This window comes from Eubalaena glacialis, chromosome 10 (assembly GCF_028564815.1).
Source record: "Eubalaena glacialis isolate mEubGla1 chromosome 10, mEubGla1.1.hap2.+ XY, whole genome shotgun sequence".
In the NCBI taxonomy this organism is placed as follows: domain Eukaryota; kingdom Metazoa; phylum Chordata; class Mammalia; order Artiodactyla; family Balaenidae; genus Eubalaena; species Eubalaena glacialis.
The window spans coordinates 82,658,939-82,682,163 of record NC_083725.1 but is presented as its reverse complement, the minus strand read 5'-3'; the positions used below and the strand labels follow the sequence as shown (position 1 = coordinate 82,682,163).

The following is a 23,225-nucleotide window of genomic DNA, read 5'->3' as shown; positions in this document are numbered from 1 at the left end:
ATCTTTTCCTTTTCTTTCTTTCCTTTTTTTTTTTTTTTTTGTCTTCAGAAACCACATCACACTAAATGTGATTTCCTTGACTCTTCATTTTTAAAAAGTTCCATTTGGAGTGTTACCTGCTAACATCAAAGTCGAGTGGTTTGAGGGCTACTCAAGGAAGGAGGAAATCAGGGTTCAAGTATTTACTTAGTTTGTTCACACTTTGGGGTCTTCCCAGGCTCTGGGTAGAGACTTAAGAAGGGGAACAGACTGAAAGGGTGGGATAGGGAGGGGTGGAGAGCAGGGAGGGGTTGAGGACCCTTATCCCCCAGCCAGCTAAGACCCAGCACCCAAGCCTGCCTCGGGCCCTTGGGGAACGAGAGGCCACCAGGAGCCACACAAAGCAGATTTCTGCCAACTGCACCTCCTCATCTTAGTGCTGCCCCCACCCCCTTGCCCCAGTTTAGGCCATCAGCTTGACAACCACCTCTGACAATGACCCCCTGAGAATACCTTCCTACTCCTGCCCTGCTTTTTCCAGGAAGAGAGGCCCCGTGGCCTATGCTTCTCAGAAACCATGGCTGCTAAATGCCACCGTGGAGGAGAACATCACCTTTGAGAGTCCCTTCAACAAACAACGGTAAAAGCCTCGAGGAGGTGGGTTGGGGGGCAAGCTGGGGAGGGGAGAAATTGGTCATGCATTAGCCACTGCCCCAGCCCCCAAGCCCAGCCAGCTGCCTGCTCCTCCATCGATCTTCCTCACCCAGCCATCCTGCTCTCCAGCCCCCTTATCTGGATTCCAGCCTGTTCCATATGGTCCATTTGGAAATGATCCAGATGTGCCGGGCATCAGGGCAGTCCAACTCCCGTGGTTGAGAGGGCAGGAGGGGAGGGAGGTGCAGGAACCCTGGTGCCGTCTCTTGAGGTTGGTGAAAAGGCTCGCCCAGCCCTCCGTGAGTCTCCATTCTCGTGATTCCCTACCCCCAGCTCCGCAGCTTGTACACAGATCCCTCCAGTGCTAATGACTGCTAACATCCATGGAGCTCTTTCCAGATGCTCTTGCTATGCATGATTTCCTGTAATGCTCACATCAATCCCAGTAGGCAGGTACTATTATTATCCCCATTTTACAGATGTGGAAACCAAGACTCAGGAAAGTTAGGTAACTTTCCCAAGGCCACCCAGCCAGTAAGTGGCAGAAATGGGTTTCAAATCCAAGTCTTCCTGACACCCAAGTACATGTCACCAAGACACTCTGATGCCTCCATGCACTCTGGCTGGCACCTGCCCAGGCTGAGAGCTGACCAGGGAAGTGTGAGGGGAGTAGGCTGGGCAAATATTTGACCAGCCATCATCATTTACTGCCTAAGCAAACCAGCAGTGATTTTTCCCTGGCAGTGCTCCAAGCATGGGCTCTGGCTGCAGCTTTTCCCACTGCACAGGGGCCACAGGCCCTCTCTTGTCACTTATGTGGCTATTTGCTCCTATCCAATTTCATCTTTCAAATATTTAACTTTCTTCATGATGGTGTCAGGTGCTGCCCGCAGCTCTTTTCAAGCTCACGGGGTGTTTGCTTACACCCATCAGGAGGCCCATTAAAGCCATTGCTCTTCCTGGGCATGTCTGCCTGGAGGATAATGACCCTCTGCAAATGCCCAGGCCCACCTCTGGCCAGGCTGATCAGCTGTGTCCCCACCCACCCCACTGCAGGTACAAGATGGTCATCGAAGCCTGCTCCCTGCAACCAGACATCGACATCCTGCCCCATGGAGACCAGACCCAGATTGGGGAACGGGTTAGTAGCAGCTTCCAGGGGGTGGTTCTCAAAGTTAGGGCCCTCAGCCTCCCCTGCTCCCCACCCATCACCATTACCATGCCCTGACATCCTTCTCAGGGAGAACAGGTAATGAGAAATGAGAGAGGGGGAAGGCTGAAGAGTTGCCTGCAGTGGGATCAAAATGATCTCCTTGAGCCCTGGGTTGGTGGCTGTCCTCGAAAAGTTTTCAGTCTTGCTTGGTGCAGAGGTCAGCTTAGCACTTTCCCAGGCTGGAGATGACGTGACATCTCCATTCATGCCCCCAGTATGTACTGAGAGCCCGCACGGCACTGCGCTAGACTCAGCGTTGTTCTTCCTGTTCCCTTTCCGGGCGGGGTCCCTCCTCCATAAGCGTAAACAAATAGGGTTCTTCCGTGGCTGTCCTCCTTGTGTGTGATTTAAATCCGCCCTTCCTCCATCCTGGTTTTCATGGGTCAGATGGTCCCTAGCACCTTGGGAATCATTCTCCCCGCTTCTGAATGAATTCAGTAAACATGTACAAGTTCCTCCTCTCTGCCAGGTGGAGGGGGCAAAGAGGTGCATAGAGCCAGGCCTCCCTCCCAAAGAGCTCACAAGTAGGGGCCAGGACAGTCTCTCCTGAAGGGCTGTGAGGGCATGACCTTTCCTCCCCTTTGGCGGCAGGGCATCAACCTGTCCGGTGGTCAGCGCCAGCGAATCAGCGTGGCCCGAGCCCTCTACCAGCACACTAACGTCGTCTTCTTGGTGAGTGCACCAGCTGGTACCTCCTTGGGGCCCTCGTGTATGGCTGCCACCTTGGCTCATTGCCTGCACAGATAGACACACACACACCATCACCCAACAACCTCCCACTCCAGGAGCAATCCTCTCCTGCCAGAGATATTACCTACCCATCTTATTGATGGAGAAACTGAGGCAAGGTTAGTCCAATTGACCCATGTGGATTTCACACTGGGCTCTGCAGTAGCCATGAGAGGAGGTGAGTAGTAATTATAGGCCTCCTCCCTGTAGGACAGCCCCAACCTATTAACACTTATTTAGCCCGACTATAAAAATGGCAAATACATGGAAGGTGAGTTACCACTTCGCATCTCATGCCCAGAGCAGACATTGCTAATTGATCACAGCTTTCTTTCCCATGGAAACTTAACTTGGCCTCAGAATCCTTCTCAACACAGCACTCCAGGTAACCACTAGTAATCAAACATGAGATAAAACTTATCTATATCTGCCCTACTTCATGCCAAGTTCTGTGTGAGGTGCCTTAGTTGATACTGAAGAATTCTATGACCCAGCCCTTGGCTTCAAAGGTTGAGAGTCTGACTAGGGAGACAGAGCTTACCCACACTCAAGAGCCACAGCCCACTTGAAAGCCAAACTGTGTGACACAGACTATGTCTAGGGAGACAACTGTGAGGGCTAGAGTAATCGGGGGGGGGGCTTCCTAGAGGAGGGTCTTGAAGAGTGAGTCAGTTAAACAGAAGGAAAGAGGAAGCCCATTTGGACAGACAGTTAGAAGAAGGAACCTCAGGTCTCTGACCCCAGCTTTATTCTCCACCCTCCACTATTACTATGAGTAGTAGTTCACCAGACAGACAAGAGGCAGATCAGCACTCCAGGCAGAGGGAACAGCTTGGGCAAAGGCCTGGAATGGCAAATTCCCTGGAAACATGGAGTGTAGGGAGCTTGCACAAGACAGATGAGAAGTGAGACTGGAAAGGAAGACTGAGCAAGTGGTAAAGGGCCTGGATTAGTGTGCTAAGGAATTCAGACTTAATAAACTACGGGGAGTCGATGGAGGTTCAGGAGTCAGGAAATGCTTATGATTAGATCTGCTTGAGAGGCATAACTGATAGCCCCATTTCAAGATGAGGCAACTGAGGCCCAGAAAGATTGGTTGCACTATCCAAGACCACACAGTGGGCTGGGTTAGTGTCAGTCCCTAAACCAGAGCTGATGTAACTCTGGTGGTTTTTACACTCACTGTTATCCCCTCTTCCCACATGTGTCCCTACCTTCTCCCTTCTGCCTAGGATGACCCCTTCTCAGCTCTGGATGTCCATCTGAGTGACCACCTGATGCAGGCTGGGATCCTTGAGCTGCTCCGAGATGATAAGCGGACAGTGGTCCTAGTGACGCATAAGCTACAGTACCTGCCACATGCAGACTGGGTGAGGGGCCACAAGGGGGTCAAGCCGTGGAGGGCTGAGGTGGGAGAGGCAGTTGGACATCTTCAAAGGAGTCAATCAGACGTCTCAGTAGCGACTGCTGAGGGCCACAAAGCAGAAGAGATCAGCAATGGATGGCTTCACACAGGCTGGGCCTATCAGGGAGAACCTGCATAGCCCAAGGGTTTGGTATCACCTAGAGCTGCAGACATCCATATCCTGACCCGGGGCCCATGTGGGTACACACAAGGCTGGCACAAAGAAGTCTCAAAAAGAAGCAGACACTCAGTTCTTACCTCTGTTTCCTGCCCAGTTTGATGACTCACCCCCCTAGCCTTGGGGAGTGCCCATTTGGAGGGGAGAGCCATCTTCCTGCCCACTAGTGCATCAGATTCAAGTTAGGATCAAATGGAAAATATGGAAACAAACAACGGCAGTAGTAATAGAAACTTCAATATTACCAATAGAATGCAATTTTGTGAAATCCCACATCAATTAAATTCCCATATTCCTCAACATGAAGACAATAGTTACTTTTCAAATAACTGGAAAGCATTTAATTTTTAAGATGGAAATCATGTGACTTGTGAAATCTGGGTCTTGCCTGAATCCTACAGAAATTTGTCCGGGGAAATTGAGGTCCTTCCTAAGCTTCAGGTCTGTGTTAATCGGCCCTGCTAATTCCCCCCAAATAAGTCTTTCTTCTACATGTGGTAAGATCTTCCCTCTACTATGAAAAAAAAAAAAATCCAGATTTTACAAAAACGATATTAAAGCAGAAAAAAGAAAAAAAATTAGATTTTTTTAAAAAGCTATTAAAGCAGGTACAGGTTTGTGTCTGAGTTTTTGTGGTGACTCTGGTGAGACAATTCAGGACAATCTTTAGTCCAAAGAAGGCAGACACAGAGGTGCCTTGTTCCTCAAGGTGTCAGTGAACAGGACTCCTGGGCATCCGTCCCTGAACCCCAGCATGGGGTGGGTGGGGGTGAGAGGAGCAGGATGGGTTTCTGAATTACTGATGGGTCTACATGAGTATAAAACATTGAATGTTTCAAATAAAATAAGTTTTATTGATTTCAAAGAGGCCACACACACTTAGACCAACAGGTGCTTTGCCAAACACTGGTGGAACATATCAGACCTGCCACAAGGAGGAGCTAAGGGTAATGTGCTATTAGCCCTTTCAGTGTATGGAAACAGCTCTCACTGCTGGAGTCCTTGGGGATAACCAGACAGCTTGACCAGGATGCACTAATTTGCTCTGTAAACCCTCCTATCGACCACGGGGCAACCATTGAGAATACCCCCCCAAGATGTACCAGACTCTAAATCCTGGAGTGTGTTGCTGAGGGCAGTGGGCAAGCTGGAGGCTGTTCGTGGTGGGGAAAAGATATGTGCTCTGTGTACATCCATCTTAGACCTCTCGGTCGGGCAGGGGTGTGACCTCCACTCCTCCTCCCCAGCCAGCCCCCCGCCAGGTTTGTTTCTGCCTTTCCAGATCATTGCTATGAAGGACGGCACCATCCAGAGGGAGGGCACGCTCAAGGACTTCCAGAGGTCTGAGTGCCAGCTCTTTGAGCACTGGAAGACCCTCATGAACCGGCAGGACCAAGAGCTGGAGAAGGTGGGTGTATTTTGGGGGCCAGTCTGCCACCCTCTGAGGGGAAGCCTGAACTCATAAAGGCCTTCCTGCCCTCATTGGCCCCAGGAAGCCCCCCCTCCCCCCCCACACACAAAGGACAGATGTGGGAGCTGAGCATGACCTTGCTCCTACTAGAGAGCCAGTACCTGTGCCAGCTACCCAAGGCAGAGTCGGGAGGATGACTTCCCCTTATCCGGAGATAGTCAGGTACCATTTAGTTACAAAGCTTCAGAAAACCAATGCAAACTGGCTAAGCAAAGAAAAAAAGGGTGGGTAGTTAAGGATTTATTGGCTCAAGAAACTGGAAAGTTGATGCCATAGCTTCAGGTGGAGCTAGATCCAGGTAGTCAAGCAATATCATCAGGAATCTATTTCTCCCCATCCCTTGGCTCTACTCACCTCACATTGGCTTCATTCTCATATAACAATGAGGGCCATTGGCAATCTCAGGTTTCCATTCTCCCAGGTCAACAACTCTGCCAGAAGGAAAGTGCCTCTTTCATGATAGTTTAGCAAAAGTCCCAGGGCTGACTCTTATTGGTCCAATTTGGTCATGTGCCCACCCCAAACAAATCACTGTGGTCAGGGATGTGGAATGTGAAGATTGACCAGTCCTGGGTCACGTGCACACCCCAGGAGCAAGGGAGAATGATCAGCCCCCCTGAATCACAGAGACTAAGAATAGGGGAAAGGTGGTCTCCCACAGGGATATTGGGGTGCTAGTAGCTGATGAAGGGGAAGGAATAAATTCTGGCAGGCAAACACGTGTCCATCTGGACCATCCCCCAGGCAGGGGCAACCTGGAAACTGACACTGGACATCACCGGGGGTGGTTGCCCCCCTACCCTCCCTTTTCCCCTCTGCACACCCCAAGGACATCGGCCAGACCCATCTGTCTTTCAGGAGACCATTGTGGAGCGAAAAGCCACAGAGCCACTGCAGGGCCTGCCCCGGGCCATGTCCTCGAGAGATGGCCTCCTGCAGGATGAGGAAGAGGAGGAAGGTACAGACAGTGGGACTGGAGTGAAATCATGGCCTGAGGTCTTATCAACCATGAGGAGACAAAGGTTTGGGGTTCTGGGAGTGGGGCGATAGTGTGCCTCTGATGAAATCCCATCGCGTCTGTGTGCCTCAGTCTTCCCATCTGTAAATGGGGCTGACACACCCCCTGGTTCCCCTCAGAGGGGTGTGCAATGTGAAGCCACAGGGAGGGTTCTTGCGGCCTGCAGAGGAGGTGGCCGAGAGTGAGGAGGAGGACAACCTGTCGTCGGTGCTGCACCAGCGCGCCAAGATCCCGTGGCGGGCCTGCACCAAGTACCTGTCCTCGGCCGGCATTCTGCTTCTCTCACTGCTCGTCTTCTCCCAGCTGCTCAAGCACATGGTCTTGGTGGCCATTGACTACTGGCTGGCCAAGTGGACTGACAGCGCCCTGAGCCTGAACCCCATGGCCAGGAACTGCTCCCTCAGCCAGGTGTGGCCAGCAGCCCCAGTGCCGGGACTGGGGCGGGGGGAGGGCTGAGCATGGACTCCCCCCCCTGCAGGACCCTGCCTAATTCTCTACCAGGCCCAGGAGTGCTCCCTCGACCAGACCGTCTACGCCATGGTGTTCACAGTGCTCTGCAGCCTGGGCATCGTGCTGTGCCTTGTCACATCCATCACAGTGGAGTGGACAGGGCTGAAGGTGGCCAAGAGGTTGCACTGCAGCCTGCTAAACCAGATCATCCTGGCTCCCATGAGGTAGGCCTCTCCCCTGGCTTTGCTGGGCTATGGGCAAGTCATTGTTCTCTGGGCCTCAGGTCTCCCATCAATAAAATGGGGATATACGATCTCTGTCGCAGGCTTCTAGGGGTGACTCAAGGAGATGATGTGAGAAAAGTGCCCTCCTCGGTGCAGAAAGCAGAGGGAAACTGGCATTTACTCAGCCAGACATGGTGCTAGGAATCTTACATGGTTAGCTCATCTAATTGTCACCACAGCCCTTCACAGCGAGTGTCTGCAGGCTCTGCGTAAATGTTAGTTTCCCCTCCCTAGGCAGGTACCACCCACGGTTCAGCTCTCACCTCCCCTGCCTCTCTCTCCGCCCGCAGCCATTCTGCAGGTTCTGACCCCAGGGACACACAGGGAAGCTGTTCTCATCCTCCGTAATGGGATGGATAAAAACCCCAAAGGATGCTTGGTGTGAAAGAGGTTTAAAGCTGTCACAGCCCAATTGGCTGGCTAACTCGGTTTACAAACACAGTAGGCAAACAGCTTATATGGCCCCTCCTCAATGCCAGACCTCACCATCTGCACTTTTTACTTTTCAGCCTTGTGAGCACTCTGTGGCCCACAGACACGGCCTCCAGGTTTACTTACCCTCTATTTGTCCAGATCTGTGGTTTTGAAATCCTCTTGTTGGGGTTGTGCCAGTTCTGGGTCACAGCCGGAGTGCTGACAACCGGAGTGGCCTTGCAGGGTCAGCCGGCCGACAAGCTGCCCCGGGGCCCTGTCCCCTCCCCCCCCCGGGAGAGTTGTCCCTCTGGAGAGAACTCTGTGTCCCCGGGAGGACACAGAGGGAGTCCTGAGTGAGTCAGGCAGAGCGATAAGCTGAGAACGGAGGCAGTGGTCACACATGGGCTGTAGGGTCAGAGAGGCTGGGGAGGGGCCAGCACCCCTTTGGGCGGCCGCACAAATTCTCAGCGACACAGGCCAGATGTCTACAGACCTGCAAAGGCGAATGCCCCTGGGAAAGCAGACCTGGGGATGACCCCATAGACATTGAAACGAAAGAAATAACTGTCCTCCTTCAGTAAACAGGAAGGAAATCAGTAAACAAATGAGTAACTGCTCCTCTGGTTACCTCTTAGGTTTTTCGAGACCACACCCCTTGGAAGCATCCTGAACAGGTTCTCATCCGATTGTAACACCATCGACCAGGTACACAGGACCACGACGCATTTCCGCAGTTCAGAGAGGCCAGGCCCCCAGGAGCTTTTCCTGCCTGGTGCTGGCTTCCCCAGATCAGAGCCTTGGGGTAGGAACCCAGTGGCCCCCATCTGATTATAATGCTGCCTCAGGACCTGGGGCCTCCCCTGGGAGACCCTCATAATAAGGCTGAAGGAAACCACATCCCTTTGACTTCCATCCAAGCCCACTCTGGCTCACAATAAGGTTCCAAGCATACTCTAAACCAAGGTGACTGATTTTGTGGAGAATATTCATTTTGATTTAGCCTGTGTTCTTTATTTGCCATCATACTAGATGGTGAAAAACAAAGTTCTAATTCCTGTTCTCAGGGAGCCTACAGTGTAGCTGCAGGGGTAAGACATGCACCCGTAATAAAGGAAGAGAGCAAAATATGGTGCCAGGTAACACACTGAAGGTGATCAAATACCAAAACTCACCTCCCTTTCTCACCCTCCCCTCCTGCAGCACATCCCGTCCACGCTGGAGTGCCTGAGCCGCTCCACCCTGCTCTGTGTCTCAGCTCTGGCCGTCATCTCCTATGTCACACCTGTGTTCCTCGTGGCCCTCCTGCCCCTGGCTGTCGTGTGCTACTTCATCCAAAAGTACTTCCGGGTGGCATCCAGGTGATGGCAGCACTTGCCAGGGGGTGAGGGATGGGAAGTTCTTTGCAATAGGCGCTTCAGCACTGTTATTAGAATCATCATCGTAGAAGTAGTAGAGTCGTGTCCCCCAAAACGATGGAAAATTGAAATATTCATATTCCACTATCCTAATATAACCATCTGTCAGCACGCACACACTGCAGTTACTATTTGAACTATTTCCTTGGGTGATATGCTCAGGAATGGGATTGCTAGGTCAGGGTGTAGGCACGTGATTATGCCCTTCATTCATTTTGCCAAAGTGCTTCCCAGGAGGATTGTATGATTCCAGTGTACAGGCTGATGGCTGATGCATAAAATCAGAGGGCACCTGATGTGAGGGGTCTTATGGCAACCAGACCTCCCAGCCCACGTGGATCCAGAGCGTGGCTGGAAGCCTTGACTTGAGGGAGCCTCTCACAGCCTTTCGCGTTGATCACATTCGCCTTCATGAGCCTTGGAGCCACGCATGACTCTTTCCTACTCAAAATTTTCTAAGAATGTTCTCTTGGAAGTTCTTTCTGGGAGTGATTCTGTTAAGCTCATAGATTCAAAGATTTGTAGGGACAATTTTTAAGAATCTTTAGGCCAGTGTGTCTCAAACTGCCAATCACAACCTATCAGTGGGTCATGAAATCAATATCATAGATCACAACCAGTAATTTTTTTAATGAAATAGAATAGAAAATATCAGACTGTATTCACATAGTAACAGTAAGCTTTGCTTGATGAAACCTTTGTTTTGGTCATGTATGGGGCTGTGTGTGTACTGATTCGTGATATAAAATGTGTTTCTTACTAGGAGTTGTGGTCAGAAAGGTTAAGTACCTCTCTCAAGTACACAGAGTTTGTTAGAAATGAGTCAAAATACTGATTGGCTATGATAATAATAATTAAATTTAGATACATTTTGGCCACAATTACCTTGCCCACAAGGATCACGATTTGTATACACGGCTTTTTGCCTGGATGATCCAGAATCCCCTGGTACCCACATGGAACATAGTGCACTGATATTCACAAAATCACAGTGGCTTTTTAAACACTGTACAAGCTGTTCTACAAGGTTCATTTCTTCTGCCAGAGAAACCACCCTGTTCCCCTGGCACCCACTCTGGCCCTGGGGACAGTTTGTCCAGGAAGGCTGCTTCCTGCATTCCCAAGCTGACCTCCTTGGCACTAATACACTTGTCAAGGTGCAGCTGTGGGGAGCAGGAACCATTCTGTTGCCATGGAAACCACTGGCCTTTCCCTCTCGAGGAGATCTTTAAATCCAAAGCCTGTGGTGGTTATCGGGGAGGGGACTGAAAGCGTGGAGTTTGGTCTTTCTGTTCCTTTGACTAGCTGTTCAAGTTGTTCGCCTGTGAAAGGGAACTAACACTGCTGCAGAGTGAGGCTGTGCGGCAAAGCAAATGGGTAGATGCAGACGTGAGGTGGATGATGCCCAGGATAACAGTAACCGTTCAGCATGCTCTGCTTAAGTATCTACATTAACGAGCTCATCCAGTCCTCACGACTGCTTGATGGGGGGGTACCCTTGTCTTCCCTCTTTACAGGCGAGAAACTGAGGCCTAGAGAGGTGAAGCCATTTGCCCGCACAGTAGTAGGAGGTGGAGCTAGGATTCAGACCCAGCCTGAGCCCTGAGCTGCCCTCTTAACCATTCGGCTCTGCTCCCCCGCACAGGGACCTGCAGCAGCTGGACGACACCACCCAGCTCCCCCTGCTCTCGCACTTTGCCGAAACCGTGGAAGGTCTCACCACCATCCGGGCCTTCAGGTACCAGATTCACCCTGGGGGGTTAGGGGGGTGGGGATGGAGCGAGGGTCACAGGTCATGAGATTCAATTCTCAGGGCTCTGCTTAGGAAAGCCCAGGACACATGTCTCCCAACCCCTCATCAGGCCCCAAGGCCAGTCCACCCAAGGTGTCAGGTCTAGTGGGCTCTAGCAGCATGATCCAGAGAGGAGAATCTCAGGCCTAGAGCCAAGCCCACGGCCTCCGTGAACTAAAGTAAAACATGAAAAGAGAAAAGGCTGGGACAATTCCTCACAAATCAATGCTGGAAAGGCCCTTACATGGTGTGGGCCAGCCCTGAGGCCATCTTTCATTGAGACTCTCCTGTGAGCCAAACACTTTGCTGAGTACTTTACATGCCAATCTCATTCATTCTGCACTGCAATCTGAAACGGAAAGCTTGATTATTCCCAGTTCTCAGATAAGGAAATTGAGGCTCTCTGTAAGATCCCACAAAGTACAGATTTGAACCTGCTTGTTCATTCAACAAACATTTACTGAGTGTTCACCAAGCCCCATACCAGGCACTAAAAAGACAAAAATGAGTCAGATGAGTCCCTGCCCTGGAGGCATTTACAGTCCAGGCTTTGAGCAGGCCAGGACAAACCCATGTGACAAGTACTCTGAAAGAAAGGGGGACACAGGCTCTGGGAGCATAGAAGGGAGGCAGTCATGGAAGGCTTCATTGAGGAAGTGTCATTAGTGCTAGGACTCAAAGAGGAGATAAGAGTTCACCAGGCTGGAGGAACTCTCCCAAAACTTCAGTTTCAGTTCCTCCAAAACTCCCACCATCCTCTTGCCACTCTGAGTTTTGATGTTGGGCTTGACAGAAGCATCTGAGGCTGCCTTGGGAGTGGAGGGGGCTGTTGCTCCCCACCTCAGTCTCTGTCTGAAGTATTAGGGCATCCCTCCTCCAGATAGACAGGCCAGAGACCCCTGACCCAGATACTGGGGCTCTGGCCTCTAAGCCTCACCCAGAGAATGATTCTAGGTTATTTTTAGGATGGCACAGCTGTGCGGGGCATGACAGTAACCATGTGACGCCAGCCTTGTGTCCAGTAACCCTAGGACTCAAGGGTCAGCCGACAGGGTCCGAGGAGGCCTGCCTGCATCTCCTCCCTTCAACCCCCAAAGTCCAGCTGCTGCCCTGGGAGAGGTGCCCAGGCTCCTGGCGCAGCACCGCAGCCCCGGTTCACTCTCTGGGGCATCTGGGGCTGATGGGAGGTCCTCTTTGGGGTCTTGTCTGAGTAAAGCAAAGCAAAACAGAGCTCTGCCGTGGTCTTGGCTCTGCTCCCTGGACATCCCCTGCCACTGTGCAAGCCTGTGCTGTCTTCCCCACAGAAGCTCCCTGGAGCCTGGCATGACTCCAGGGTTTCCTTCCAGCCTCCTCCTCTTCTCAAGCCTGAACTCCCCAGTTCCTTCACCTTCCAGACCCCTCAACACTCCTGGGCCAACCTCTACTCTAAGTTTCGGTGATGCTCCTCTTAGAATTGATATCCTGGAGGCCTTCGGGCAGGGCCTGGGGCAGAGAGAGTGCGACTTTCCTAGAGTGGGCCAGACCCTTCAGTAGGATCTGAGTGTATGCCCGCATCCTGCAACCAGCCTCAGACCAAGCCAGCGGTTAGCCAGAGAAACTGCTGCCTGGGAGGCCTCCCACACCCTGCACTGACATGGTCAGTGAGTTTTAAATTTGAGTGAAGGACTTTTTAAATCATCCCTGAATGTGTTGAATTCATTGGCTTTTTGCCCAGAGGTCTGTCCTGCTGAGAGCTACCTAGCATTTATTGGTTATACCCTTCCCATGTGCCAGGTATGTGTGTGGGTTATTGCATTTAATCCTCATAAGAGCCTCATGACATAGGTAGGAGAAGCCACGCTCTACAGCTGAGGCTGAGTAACCAGCCCAAGGTCACACAGACAGTGAGAGCTGGTGCTGGGCTTGGAACCCAGACCTGGCTGACCTTCTGGGTTTTTTTGGAGGCCCTGCTTTTTCCCAAGAAAAGTTTCAAGGATGCCCAACACTAAATGGTTGTTTCAGTCCATGTAGGAGCTATTACTATCCCCATTTTACTGGTGAGGAAACTGAGCCTTGGTTCTGAGACACAGCCTGTAAGTAATAATGCTCAGACTCCAACCTGGGTCCACATGGCCCCAAAACTGGGGCTCTTTCCACATTCCTTACACTGTCATACGCCTACCACAGAAGCTCCCATCTCACACACACTCTCATGCACACCCACCCCTCAGGCCAGTCACACACCCCTCAGACTCCCCAGTCACTCACACATGCACTCACACATACACATCTTCAACACCCACTTACTCACACAAACCCTCAGACCGATGGCTTCACACTCCCCTCAGACACATCACCCCCACACACACATCCACCCTGTGGCTGGGCAATCACACCTTCTCACAACTCAGAGACTTGCTTTGCTCTCCTCAGACACATGATTCAGACACAGGCCCTCCACCCAGAAAAAATCGAAGCAGAACAAACAGCTTCTGGGAGTGAAAAGCAAATGCCCACGAGATCCATCTTGAGTTCTTCTGAGTCCCCTCGGTTGTTTCCCTGAGACCATGCTGAGACAGCTTTCATTCATTCTTTCATTCACCATCAAACAAGTACACCTGCCCCCTCCTCTAGGCCTGGCGCAAAGTCTGAAGGTGTGGCCAAGGAGAGCGACACCAGGAGCCCAAGTCTTGTCAGAGAGAAGAGGCAGATCCATACAAAGTAACACAAGGGAGAACGTGATGAGGGCACGAGGGCAGGAAAGAAGCCTCCAGAGTTCCTTGTACAGAGAGGTCCCATCTATCTTAGAGGGTCAGGGAAGGTTCATTCATTCGACAAATATTTATTGACAGTGCCAGGTGCTGGGGATACATTAGTGACCAAAACAAACATGGTCTCCATCCTCATGGAGTTTACAGTCTAGTGAGGGAGATGGACAATAAACAGCTAGAGAAATTAACATATGAGCAGAGGTTATGAAACAAACAGGCTGCAGAGACGGAGAAAAATAGGCCAGGAAAGGCCACTCTGAGGAGGTGCCACTTAAGGTAAAGCCTTAAAGCTGAGAGGAGTCAGCCTTGGGAAGAGCAGAGGAGAAAGCATTCCAGGCAGAGGGAGCAGCATGTTCAAAGGCCCTGGGGTGGGGAAGAACTTGGCATTGTCACAAAACTGAAAAAAGGCAAGTAAAGTAATAAATTACTTTACTGTAATTTCTGTGTCTGCAACACAGTGAGCAAGGGAATTTGTGGCATGGAAGGAGGTGGGTGAGGTTGGCAGGAGCTGGCTCACACAGGCTTCTGGCAAGGAGGTGGTTCTTTATCCTAAAAGTCATTCATATTCTTAGCAGGGGAGAGATAGGATGCAATTTATGACTTAGAAAGATTATGCTGGCTGCTGTGTGGAGGGTAGACTGTAGGGAGATAGCAGGTAGACCTGTCAGGAAGCTGATACAATAGTCCAGGTGAGTTTGCAGTGGGCAGGAAGCAGGCCAGAGGCAGGCAGAGGCCAGGGCTATTTTGGAGAAAGAAATAAGAGGACTGAGGGATTGGATGTGAATCCCGATGATTCCTGGGTTTCCAGCCTGAGCACCTGGGTGGGTGGAGGTGCGCTTTATTGTTACAGGGAAGCCCTGCAGAGGAGAACAGGTCTTGGGGTGAAAACAAGCGTTTGAAGGAGGTGGCACCTTTGACAGGTTTGAATAAGCAGAAGGGAGGTGGGAAGGAGTTCCAGGAAGGAATGGCATCCATAAGGTGGCAGAAGTGGCATGTCTGGGGGCTGCTGAGGCCCAGGCAGCCCCCTCTGCAGGTGAGGAAAGTCCCGAGGGCTACATGGACCAAGATTATTCCCCCTCACCTTCCCCATCCTCCCTCCAGGTACGAGGCCCGGTTCCAGCAGAAGCTCCTTGAATACACGGACTCCAACAACATCGCCTCCCTCTTCCTCACAGCCGCCAACAGGTGGCTCGAAGTTCGCATGGCAAGTGCCCCCCAGCCCCCCGCACCCCCGGGACAGGGGGTTCTGATAGGGCTGTGCAGCCAGAGCAAGGGCCAAACAGGGACCGGAGGGTGGGAAGAGAGGACGGATACCGGCCCGGTGTGCATACGGGGTGGGCATCGAGCCCTCCTGCTTTTCCCACCTCTGGTGGTCCTCCCTGTGTCTGACCTGAGCCCTCTCTTCCTTATATCACTGCCTGGAGGCTTGTGTGTCTGAGGTGTGTGCCAAGAGCGAGAACAGTTGTGTGTTTAGCTGTGACAGGTGTGTCTGAAGTGGGTCATATGACAGATATGGACCAGCTGATGAGGCATGCGTGCTGGGCTTGGGGGCGGGGGGAGCAGAGCTATGTGCACACGTTGTCTACTGGGGCTCCAGCCTTCACAGCCTCCTGTGTGTCTGATGATGTGTTGCGGGGCTGGTGTTGAATCTTGGCTGAGCTGCTCTCTGCCCTGAAGGGAGTGAGGGGTTGGGGTGCTGTGGCTTCAGCCCCTGAGGGTCCAGGCCAACTCCACTGCCTCTGCAGGAGTACATTGGTGCATGTGTGGTCCTCATCGCGGCCGTGACCTCCATCTCCAACTCCTTGCACAGGGAGCTCTCTGCCGGCCTGGTGGGCCTGGGCCTTACCTATGCCTTAATGGTGAGTGGCAGCAGGTGGGGCAGGGGAGGAGTCAGACACCAGCCCCTGGGGAAGCTCAGGGCACCTTCCCTGACTGAGACGCTCCCAGGCCTTACCCCACGCTATACCGAGTCTGATGCCAGAGGGACCATGTGGGCAGGAGGGCTTACTGCAGGTCCCTGCCCCTTCACCCAGGCCTGGGCCCCAGATGGGGGTGGGTGAGGGTCCACACTCACTGTAACCCCCATGGAGGGCCCCCTGGACAGTCAGCGGTGGGCAGCAAAAGGCATCCTCAACTGTAAGAAGAGCCATCCTGGTGGCCAGGGTCAGGACCAAGTGATCACTGGCTGTGACCGGCTTGCTCCCCACAGGTGTCCAACTACCTCAATTGGATGGTGAGGAACCTGGCGGACATGGAGCTCCAGATGGGGGCCGTGAAACGCATCCACGGGCTCCTGAAAACTGAAGCGGAGCGCTACGAGGGGCTGCTGGGTGAGGGGCGCGGGAGGACTTCTGGGGAAAGGGCCCAGCGTGGATGTGTGTTTGGGTTGCGGGGGACACGGGGAGCCTGGGGGTAGGGGGGCATGCCTGGATACCAGCTGTGGCCCACACCTGGCAGCTGACCCCCAGCCTGGCCCCCAGCACCATCGCTGATCCCGAAGAACTGGCCAGACCAAGGGAAAATCCAGATCCAGAACCTGAGTGTGCGCTATGACAGCTCCCTGAAGCCAGTGCTGAAGCACGTCAATGCCCTCATCTCCCCAGGACAGAAGGTCAGGGGGGCGGGGAGGGCAGAGGGCTGGACAGCCTCACAGAGTCACCTCCTGGCCCTCAGGGCCCTCCAGGCCTCACACCCATTCAGACCCCCAGTCTCCCAGCCCCGGGCCTCTCCCCTTCTCCTCCTGCTGCCCTCACTCACCCACCAAGGAGATGGACAGGACCCCCCAGACTCCTCTGACTCAGAGGGGCTTTGTCAGGGCCCCCCACAAATGGTCAGGGGCTCTCCCAGGACACTGTACCCCGAGCTTCAGAGCAGGGTCCTGGGGCAGAAAGTGAGGCCCTGTCCTGGGGAGGGAGCTCCTGTCTGCACTCTGATCCAACTCTGACTGACTCCCCCCTCTCTCCCCCTCTGCTCCGACGCTGCCCCTCTCCTCTTGTCTCTTTGTCTCTGTCTCTCTCACTTTGTCATTGTCTGTGGCTGTCTGTCTCACTATCTCTGACCTTTAGATGTACCTCTGTCCCTGCCTCTCTTATCCTTCTATATCACCACCTCTGTCACTGTATCGGACGCGATGGGGTGAGAGATGACTCCAGTTTAAGGTGCGGTACATCCTGCACACAACGCTCAGCCACCCCTGTGCCCTCCCGCCACACCCAGGCACATAGAGAGACACCAGTGGCCCCAGCTCCCCTGCAGTCATGTACCACACCCAGCCAGACAAGTAGGAGCCCCCTCTGGATCCACTGCAGGAAACAAGCCCAAACCTGGGCCCAGCCCTGGCTAAAGAGATGCTGGTCAGAACACCAGGACGAGAAGAGATGCTGGGGCTTCCCACGCCTGCACAGCCCAGCACTAGAGGCTCCCAGACACCCCAGGTGCCCACAGCGTACCTGCTCCTCTCTTTCCAGATTGGGATCTGCGGCCGCACAGGCAGTGGGAAGTCCTCCTTCTCTCTTGCTTTCTTCCGCATGGTGGACATGTTCGAAGGTGAGCTGTATGACGGGCACCCCTCATGTACCCACAGCCACGAGATGGGACCTCAGTCCTGGGTATGGTCAGACGTCACAGGAGGCCCAGCCATCACTGCCTTCCCCCGCATCCTCGTTGGGACCCATGTTCCAGGCAGACCCTGTCCCCAGCGCCACCATCTCCCCGCTCCTTGGTGCCCCACCTGTGACACTGTCTGCATGCAGGGCGCATCATCATCGATGGCATCGACATTGCCAAACTGCCGCTGCACACCCTGCGCTCGCGCCTCTCCATCATCCTGCAGGAACCCGTCCTCTTCAGCGGCACCATCCGGTGAGCCCCCTGACTCCTGCCACCAGGCCCACCCCAGACCCAGACCCGGCTCCGCTCCTCCAGATCTGGGGCATAGAGAGGAAGGGGTGGACGAGGCCAGGAGCCTCCCTGGGCAAGCAGCCCTGCTCTAGCTCTGGGCATGAAGGGCTGGTGTGGGTTCTTTAAAGCTGCACCCTCATGCCTTTCTCTTTTCCATTAGGCCTAGGCACTGGTAGGGGTCCCCCAACCCTCAAGCCTGGGATGCTTTCCTCCACCCACTGCCAGCACCTTGCTGCCCTCTTCCAGCCAGGCCCCCAAGTCAATCAGTTCCCACTCACTGCTCCCTTCACCAGCCTCACCCTCTGCGCATCCCCTGGGAATAGAGCCAGGCCCCTGCTCCCCTCTCTAAGGGCTTTGTGTGTCACCCTCCAGATTTAACCTGGACCCGGAGAAGAAGTGCTCTGACAGCACACTGTGGGAGGCCCTGGAGATAGCCCAGTTGAAGCTGGTGGTGAAGGCACTGCCAGGAGGCCTTGGTAACTACTCCTGGCTGAGCACAGGCCGGGTACTAAAGGACGCCTGTAAGGGCTGGGAAGGGACAACTCACACCCGTATCTTAGCTTTGCCCAGAGTTTAGAGTCTGGGGTCTGGCAGGATCCCAGAGACCATTAAGTTCTACTTCTCACTATACAGGAGCTCAGAGATGTCAAGTGATTTGTCCCAGGTCACACAACTGGTCAGTCAGGATCTGGCCTCTCCTACAGGGCACAGGGGGGGCAGTAAGGAGACAGAGCTTGCAAGTCCCCAATTCCATGATGGTATATTCGGCCCTGCCCTCCACATCCACCTGCCTGCCCAGTTCTGCCCTGAGGGAGGAGAGGACTGACTGGAAATCACAGGCACAGGTCACTCATCAAGGCTACTGGGAAGACTGTGTCCCCACCCCGGGGGTCAGCAGAACCTTGGTGTATCTGTTGAAACCCCTGGGACAGTGGGGGCCGGCCAAGCCTTGGCTTCAGAAAATCACCCCACCAAGGCCCATACACATGCAGGACGGACACACTCTGTGCTGATGCCAGGGCCACAGCCGTGCATAACTCCAGGGAGTGCTCTTCTCTTTGTAACTCCAGCAGACGGCATCTGTGTTGTGTAAGGTGCAGCCACACTGTGCACACCTGTACTCATGACACACACCTACATATTTACCCCTGTACACACATTTCCTGAAACCCCAAGCCACTCCATCCACTAAACTCACAATGCAGAATTAACTCAGCCCTGAGCCCCCTTCCTGGGGCTGTTTTCAGATGCCATCATCACGGAAGGAGGGGAAAACTTCAGCCAGGGCCAGAGGCAGCTGTTCTGCTTGGCCCGGGCCTTTGTGAGGAAGACCAGCATCTTCATCATGGACGAAGCCACGGCTTCCATCGACATGGCCACGGTCGGTGCTGGGCACACCCATGGGGTGGGGGTCTTGGAGAGGGTTTTCGGGGGTGTTAGGGAGAAGGTTGCACAAAGTAGTCCTGAAACTCAAGTTGCCTTTAACATCAAGAGTCATATGGAGCGGAAAAGGCGAAGGGCTGGGGGACCCTGATTCCAGCTAGTCTTAAGGCTGGAATATAACACACATACACACAAGCTGCACACGGACCCACAAATTTCACACCCATCCCCACAACCCAGCACACCCAGACACACTCACAGCACACACACATGCACACAGCTGAGCTCCCAACAGGCGGAACCCAGCCCCTGAACACTGGGAACCTGGTTGGTCCTATGGGGACTAGAGCCAGAGGGAGGGGGTGGGGCTAGGGTTGGGGTCAGATGGGAGCTGGGCCAGAAGCCAGGCCAGACCCCACCCACTGGGCAGGTGAGCCAACAGCTGCTGCTTCGACCTGGCAGGAAAACATCCTCCAGAAGGTGGTGATGACGGCCTTCGCAGACCGCACTGTGGTCACCATCGCGGTAAGGGGCCCATGATGGGGTGCAGGGGGGACACCCAGGGAGATGGCTGGCCTCCTGAGGCTGTCATCAGTGGGCAGCCTCTGGGCTCACCTGCGCCTGGTAATCAAGAGAGGACCCTGTGGCAGTGCAGGGCAAGGAGTCTGGAGGGCTTGCAGGGAGCCTGGATTGCAGGATTTGGGATGTAGGAGGGTTTGCGCCCGCACTTCCCTCAGACCTCCCCTCTTTCTCCAGGTTCCAAGGTCCGCTCCTGTCCCAAGGCCCTGTGAGCTAGGCTAGGGTTACTTCTCCAGAGCAAATGGGAGATGGGGGCGTTGGGAGAATCTCTGAGTCTTGAAGCCTGGAGGTGGGGCAGAGCTGAGACCTGGTGAGGGAGAGGGTGGCATTAGCAGATGGAGGGTTTGGAGTTACAGCCACCCCGGGAAAGGGCAGTCACCACAGAGATAAGACATTCTGGCCACATGCCTCCTCCTCCAAGCTGCAGGAGGGATGCCTCTGCTGCCCCAGCCCGGCCCCCCCCCAACCCTGACAGCCCCTCCTGCCCCGCCCAGCACCGTGTGCACACCATCCTGAGCGCAGACCTGGTGATCGTCCTGAAGCGCGGCGCCATCCTTGAGTTCGACAAGCCAGAGAAGCTGCTCAGCCAGAAGGACAGCGTCTTTGCCTCTTTTGTCCGTGCAGACAAGTGACCTACCAGAGCCCAAGTGCCATCCCATGCCCCACCCTGCCCCCACCTCCCGCCTGGGTTCTCTAACTGTAAAATCACTTGTAAATAAAGAGACTGGTTATTTCCTACCAGAGGCCGTGGGTCTGGTGGGCAGGGACTGGGGCGGACCGTGGGTCCCATGGAAGCTGTCTGACTTTAGCATCAGGCAGACCTGAGGAAGCTCTGTGAGTGTGGGCAAAAGCATGTTTCCTCATCTGTGACATGAGGGCTGTCTTAGTCTGCTAGGTTGTATTCGGCCGCTGTAACAAAATACCATAGCCTGGGTGGCTTAAACAGCAGAAATTTATTGCTGACAGTGCTGGAGGCTGGAAGTCCAAGATCAAAGTGTCGCAGGCTTGGTTTCTCCTGAGGCCTCTCTCCTCGGTTCCAGACAGCCACCTTCTAGCTGCGTCCTCACGCAGCCTTTCCTCTGTGTCCTCACGCAGCCTTTCCTCTGTGTGCACACCCCTTTTATCTCTCTCTGTCTCCTTATTAGGATACTAGACATATTGGATGAGGCTGCACTCCTATGACCTCGTTTAAACTAAATTACCTCTTCACTGGCCCTATCACATTGCAGGGGCTCCAATATATGAATTTTGGGGGGAATGCAATTCAGTCCATAACAGAGTTATAGTATTTTTGTGATTATCTCATCAGATAAGGTAGCAGATCTGCATATAGCTTGGTCCCTTTTCCTTCTCAGTTTAATTCTTGGATTAAAATTGTGGGTCCCCAGGTACCCCGGATTAGCATTATTTCCATTGCAAATGACAGGAACCCAACTCAAAGTGGCTTAAACAGTGGAATTTATTACCCCATGTGACTGAGAAGACCAGGAGGTATACTACTTCAAGCACGGCTAGATCCAGGTGTTTGACATCAGGGGTGATGAATTCCATCTTCCTCTCCCTCCCCCATGACAGATGGCCACTAGCACCTCCAGCTTACATCCTACCCCTCTGAAAAAGAGAGGGGCCTGAATCACATGTCCCCATCTCCATCCCACACATAGGGACATTCAGAAGTGGGAGAAGCGTGGCCCTTCAGAGAGAAAGCACAGTACATATGCCACAAGTCAGCCAGGTAGTGACTGGGACATACTGGGGCCCAGACACTGGGGAGACTAAAAAACAGCTGTCCTCAGACTCCACGTGCATCATGAGACACAAGTGTATACCTGTCCCACCAAGAAAGGAAGGTGCTTGTTTACATATCATTTTATTATCATTTACATGTTGCCTTCAGTACTGGCTGTACCAGGCCCTTGGAGTGCAGACCCAGGAGTCTTGGGCCTTCATCCTTGTTGTATGCAAGGGGGTCAGAGTCATACAGTGTAAAGAAAATCCACCAGTCATTGGAGAGGGGTCCAGCACAGACCCTTCTGGCTATTCCAGGAGCCAGAGGAGCTCGGGAAGGGAGAGCTCTGTGAGGACTGGCAGGCTGCCTGGGAGAGGCAGGATTTAAGTTGGGCATGGGAAGGGTGGGAATTAGATAAGCAGAGAGCTAGAGAAAAGGGCCCAAGACGGAGAGGGGGAATAAGATCAGAGAGCCTTGAATGCCAGGACAAGGAGTCTGGGACATGCCTATGCACAAAAGGGAAGTGGAGAAGGTTTTTGAATGCGAAAGGGACCTGACAAGTGCAGTGTTTGGGGGAGATGAGTATGAGGAGGTGCAGGATGAAGCAGAGCAGGAGGCTGAGCCCTTTTGGTGGCGGGCTCGCCTTCCTGGCAAGCGAGGCCTCAGGGCCACACTGTGAGGCAAGTCCTAACCTTTCCAGCTCTGAGATGCCTCTGGGGGCCCAGCACTCCCTCCACTGTTGGGCCTCCCAGGAGCAGAGTCTAAGGAGGGAAAAGAGGATTCCCACCCCCACTCCCAATGCCTACGACCAGCCAAGGGATTAAAGGGAAGTAGCAAGGGCACAGGGGCACGTCACAGCTCACACTGAAGTCTTGCAGAGATGCCTAAGGCCATCCTAGCCCAAATTCCTCGATAGCACCCCTGATGGTGTGCCAGCCTCAACTTGGATACCCCATAGATGAGGGTCATCTCTGGTAATTAGAACTGACTCTTCCATACGTGAAATCAAAGCCTGCCTCTGTTCCAGTGTCTATACTGGTTTATACTTTGGACCACACAAAAAAACTAGTCCATCCTCCTTGGACCACAGGGGTTTCTGCGATAGTATCTGAACTCCCTGGGAAGACTCTCCAAGGTTCCTTTTCTGATGGCTGAGCAGCCGTAGTTGCCCCAGAGTTTTCCTGTGTAACTCTGTCTCCTTGAGCTGCCCTCTCTGCTCACCCTATTTTCCCTTCCCCACCCTAAGCACTGCATCTCTGGTAGTATAGCCCAAGATCTACCATGAGTAGTAGAGGGGGCCTAAGCCACAGGACAATCCTAGGTTGATGCCTGCAGTAGAAATGTCACTCCTCTTCAGACCAAGAGCTTAGGACCCCCAGTGCCCAAGCCAGCCCTGACACAGCTCCTCAGGCTGCAGGTGTAAGGAGGTGTAAAGCAAGTGCCAGTAGCTCAAACCCCCTTTAAAATGCAGGGGTGGGGGCTTCCCTGGTGGCGCAGTGGTTAAGAATCCGCCTGCCAATGCAGGGGACACAGGTTGGAGCCCTGGTCCGGGAAGATCCCACATGCCACGGAGCAACTAAGCCCGTGTGCCACAACTACTGAGCCTGCACTCTAGAGCCTGCGAGCCACAACTACTGAACCTGCGTGCCACAACTACTGAAGCCCAAGTGCCTAGAGCCCGTGCTCCACAAGAGAAGCCACCACAATGAGAAGCCTGCGCACCTCAACAAAGAGGCGCCCCCGCTCGCTGCAACTAGAGAAAGCCCACGCACAGCAACGAGACCCAACACAGCCAAAAATAAATAAATAAAATAAATAAATTTTTTAAAATTTTAAATAAATAAATAATAAAATAAGATAAAATAAAATGCAGGGGTGGGAT

General features: G+C 53.4%; 1 protein-coding gene across 1 annotated transcript in view; it reads left to right on the top strand.

Moving 5' to 3' along the window:
- The window catches only part of ABCC8 (ATP binding cassette subfamily C member 8), a 75,181-nt gene extending 54,829 nt beyond the window's left edge, over nt 1–20,352 (top strand). The window contains exons 19-39 of the mRNA XM_061203093.1: nt 521–619; nt 1,690–1,774; nt 2,438–2,518; nt 3,808–3,945; nt 5,441–5,566; nt 6,488–6,587; nt 6,814–7,055; nt 7,149–7,321; nt 8,431–8,500; nt 8,996–9,153; nt 10,856–10,948; nt 14,854–14,956; nt 15,498–15,611; nt 15,962–16,082; nt 16,233–16,363; nt 17,220–17,298; nt 17,505–17,613; nt 18,025–18,128; nt 18,900–19,033; nt 19,498–19,560; nt 20,109–20,352. Coding sequence (XP_061059076.1) covers nt 521–619; nt 1,690–1,774; nt 2,438–2,518; nt 3,808–3,945; nt 5,441–5,566; nt 6,488–6,587; nt 6,814–7,055; nt 7,149–7,321; nt 8,431–8,500; nt 8,996–9,153; nt 10,856–10,948; nt 14,854–14,956; nt 15,498–15,611; nt 15,962–16,082; nt 16,233–16,363; nt 17,220–17,298; nt 17,505–17,613; nt 18,025–18,128; nt 18,900–19,033; nt 19,498–19,560; nt 20,109–20,246 — 2,461 coding nt within the window. The 3' untranslated portion in view covers nt 20,247–20,352. The remainder of the gene's footprint in view (nt 1–520; nt 620–1,689; nt 1,775–2,437; nt 2,519–3,807; nt 3,946–5,440; nt 5,567–6,487; nt 6,588–6,813; nt 7,056–7,148; nt 7,322–8,430; nt 8,501–8,995; nt 9,154–10,855; nt 10,949–14,853; nt 14,957–15,497; nt 15,612–15,961; nt 16,083–16,232; nt 16,364–17,219; nt 17,299–17,504; nt 17,614–18,024; nt 18,129–18,899; nt 19,034–19,497; nt 19,561–20,108) is intronic.
- Nucleotides 20,353–23,225: the final 2,873 nt, after the last annotated feature.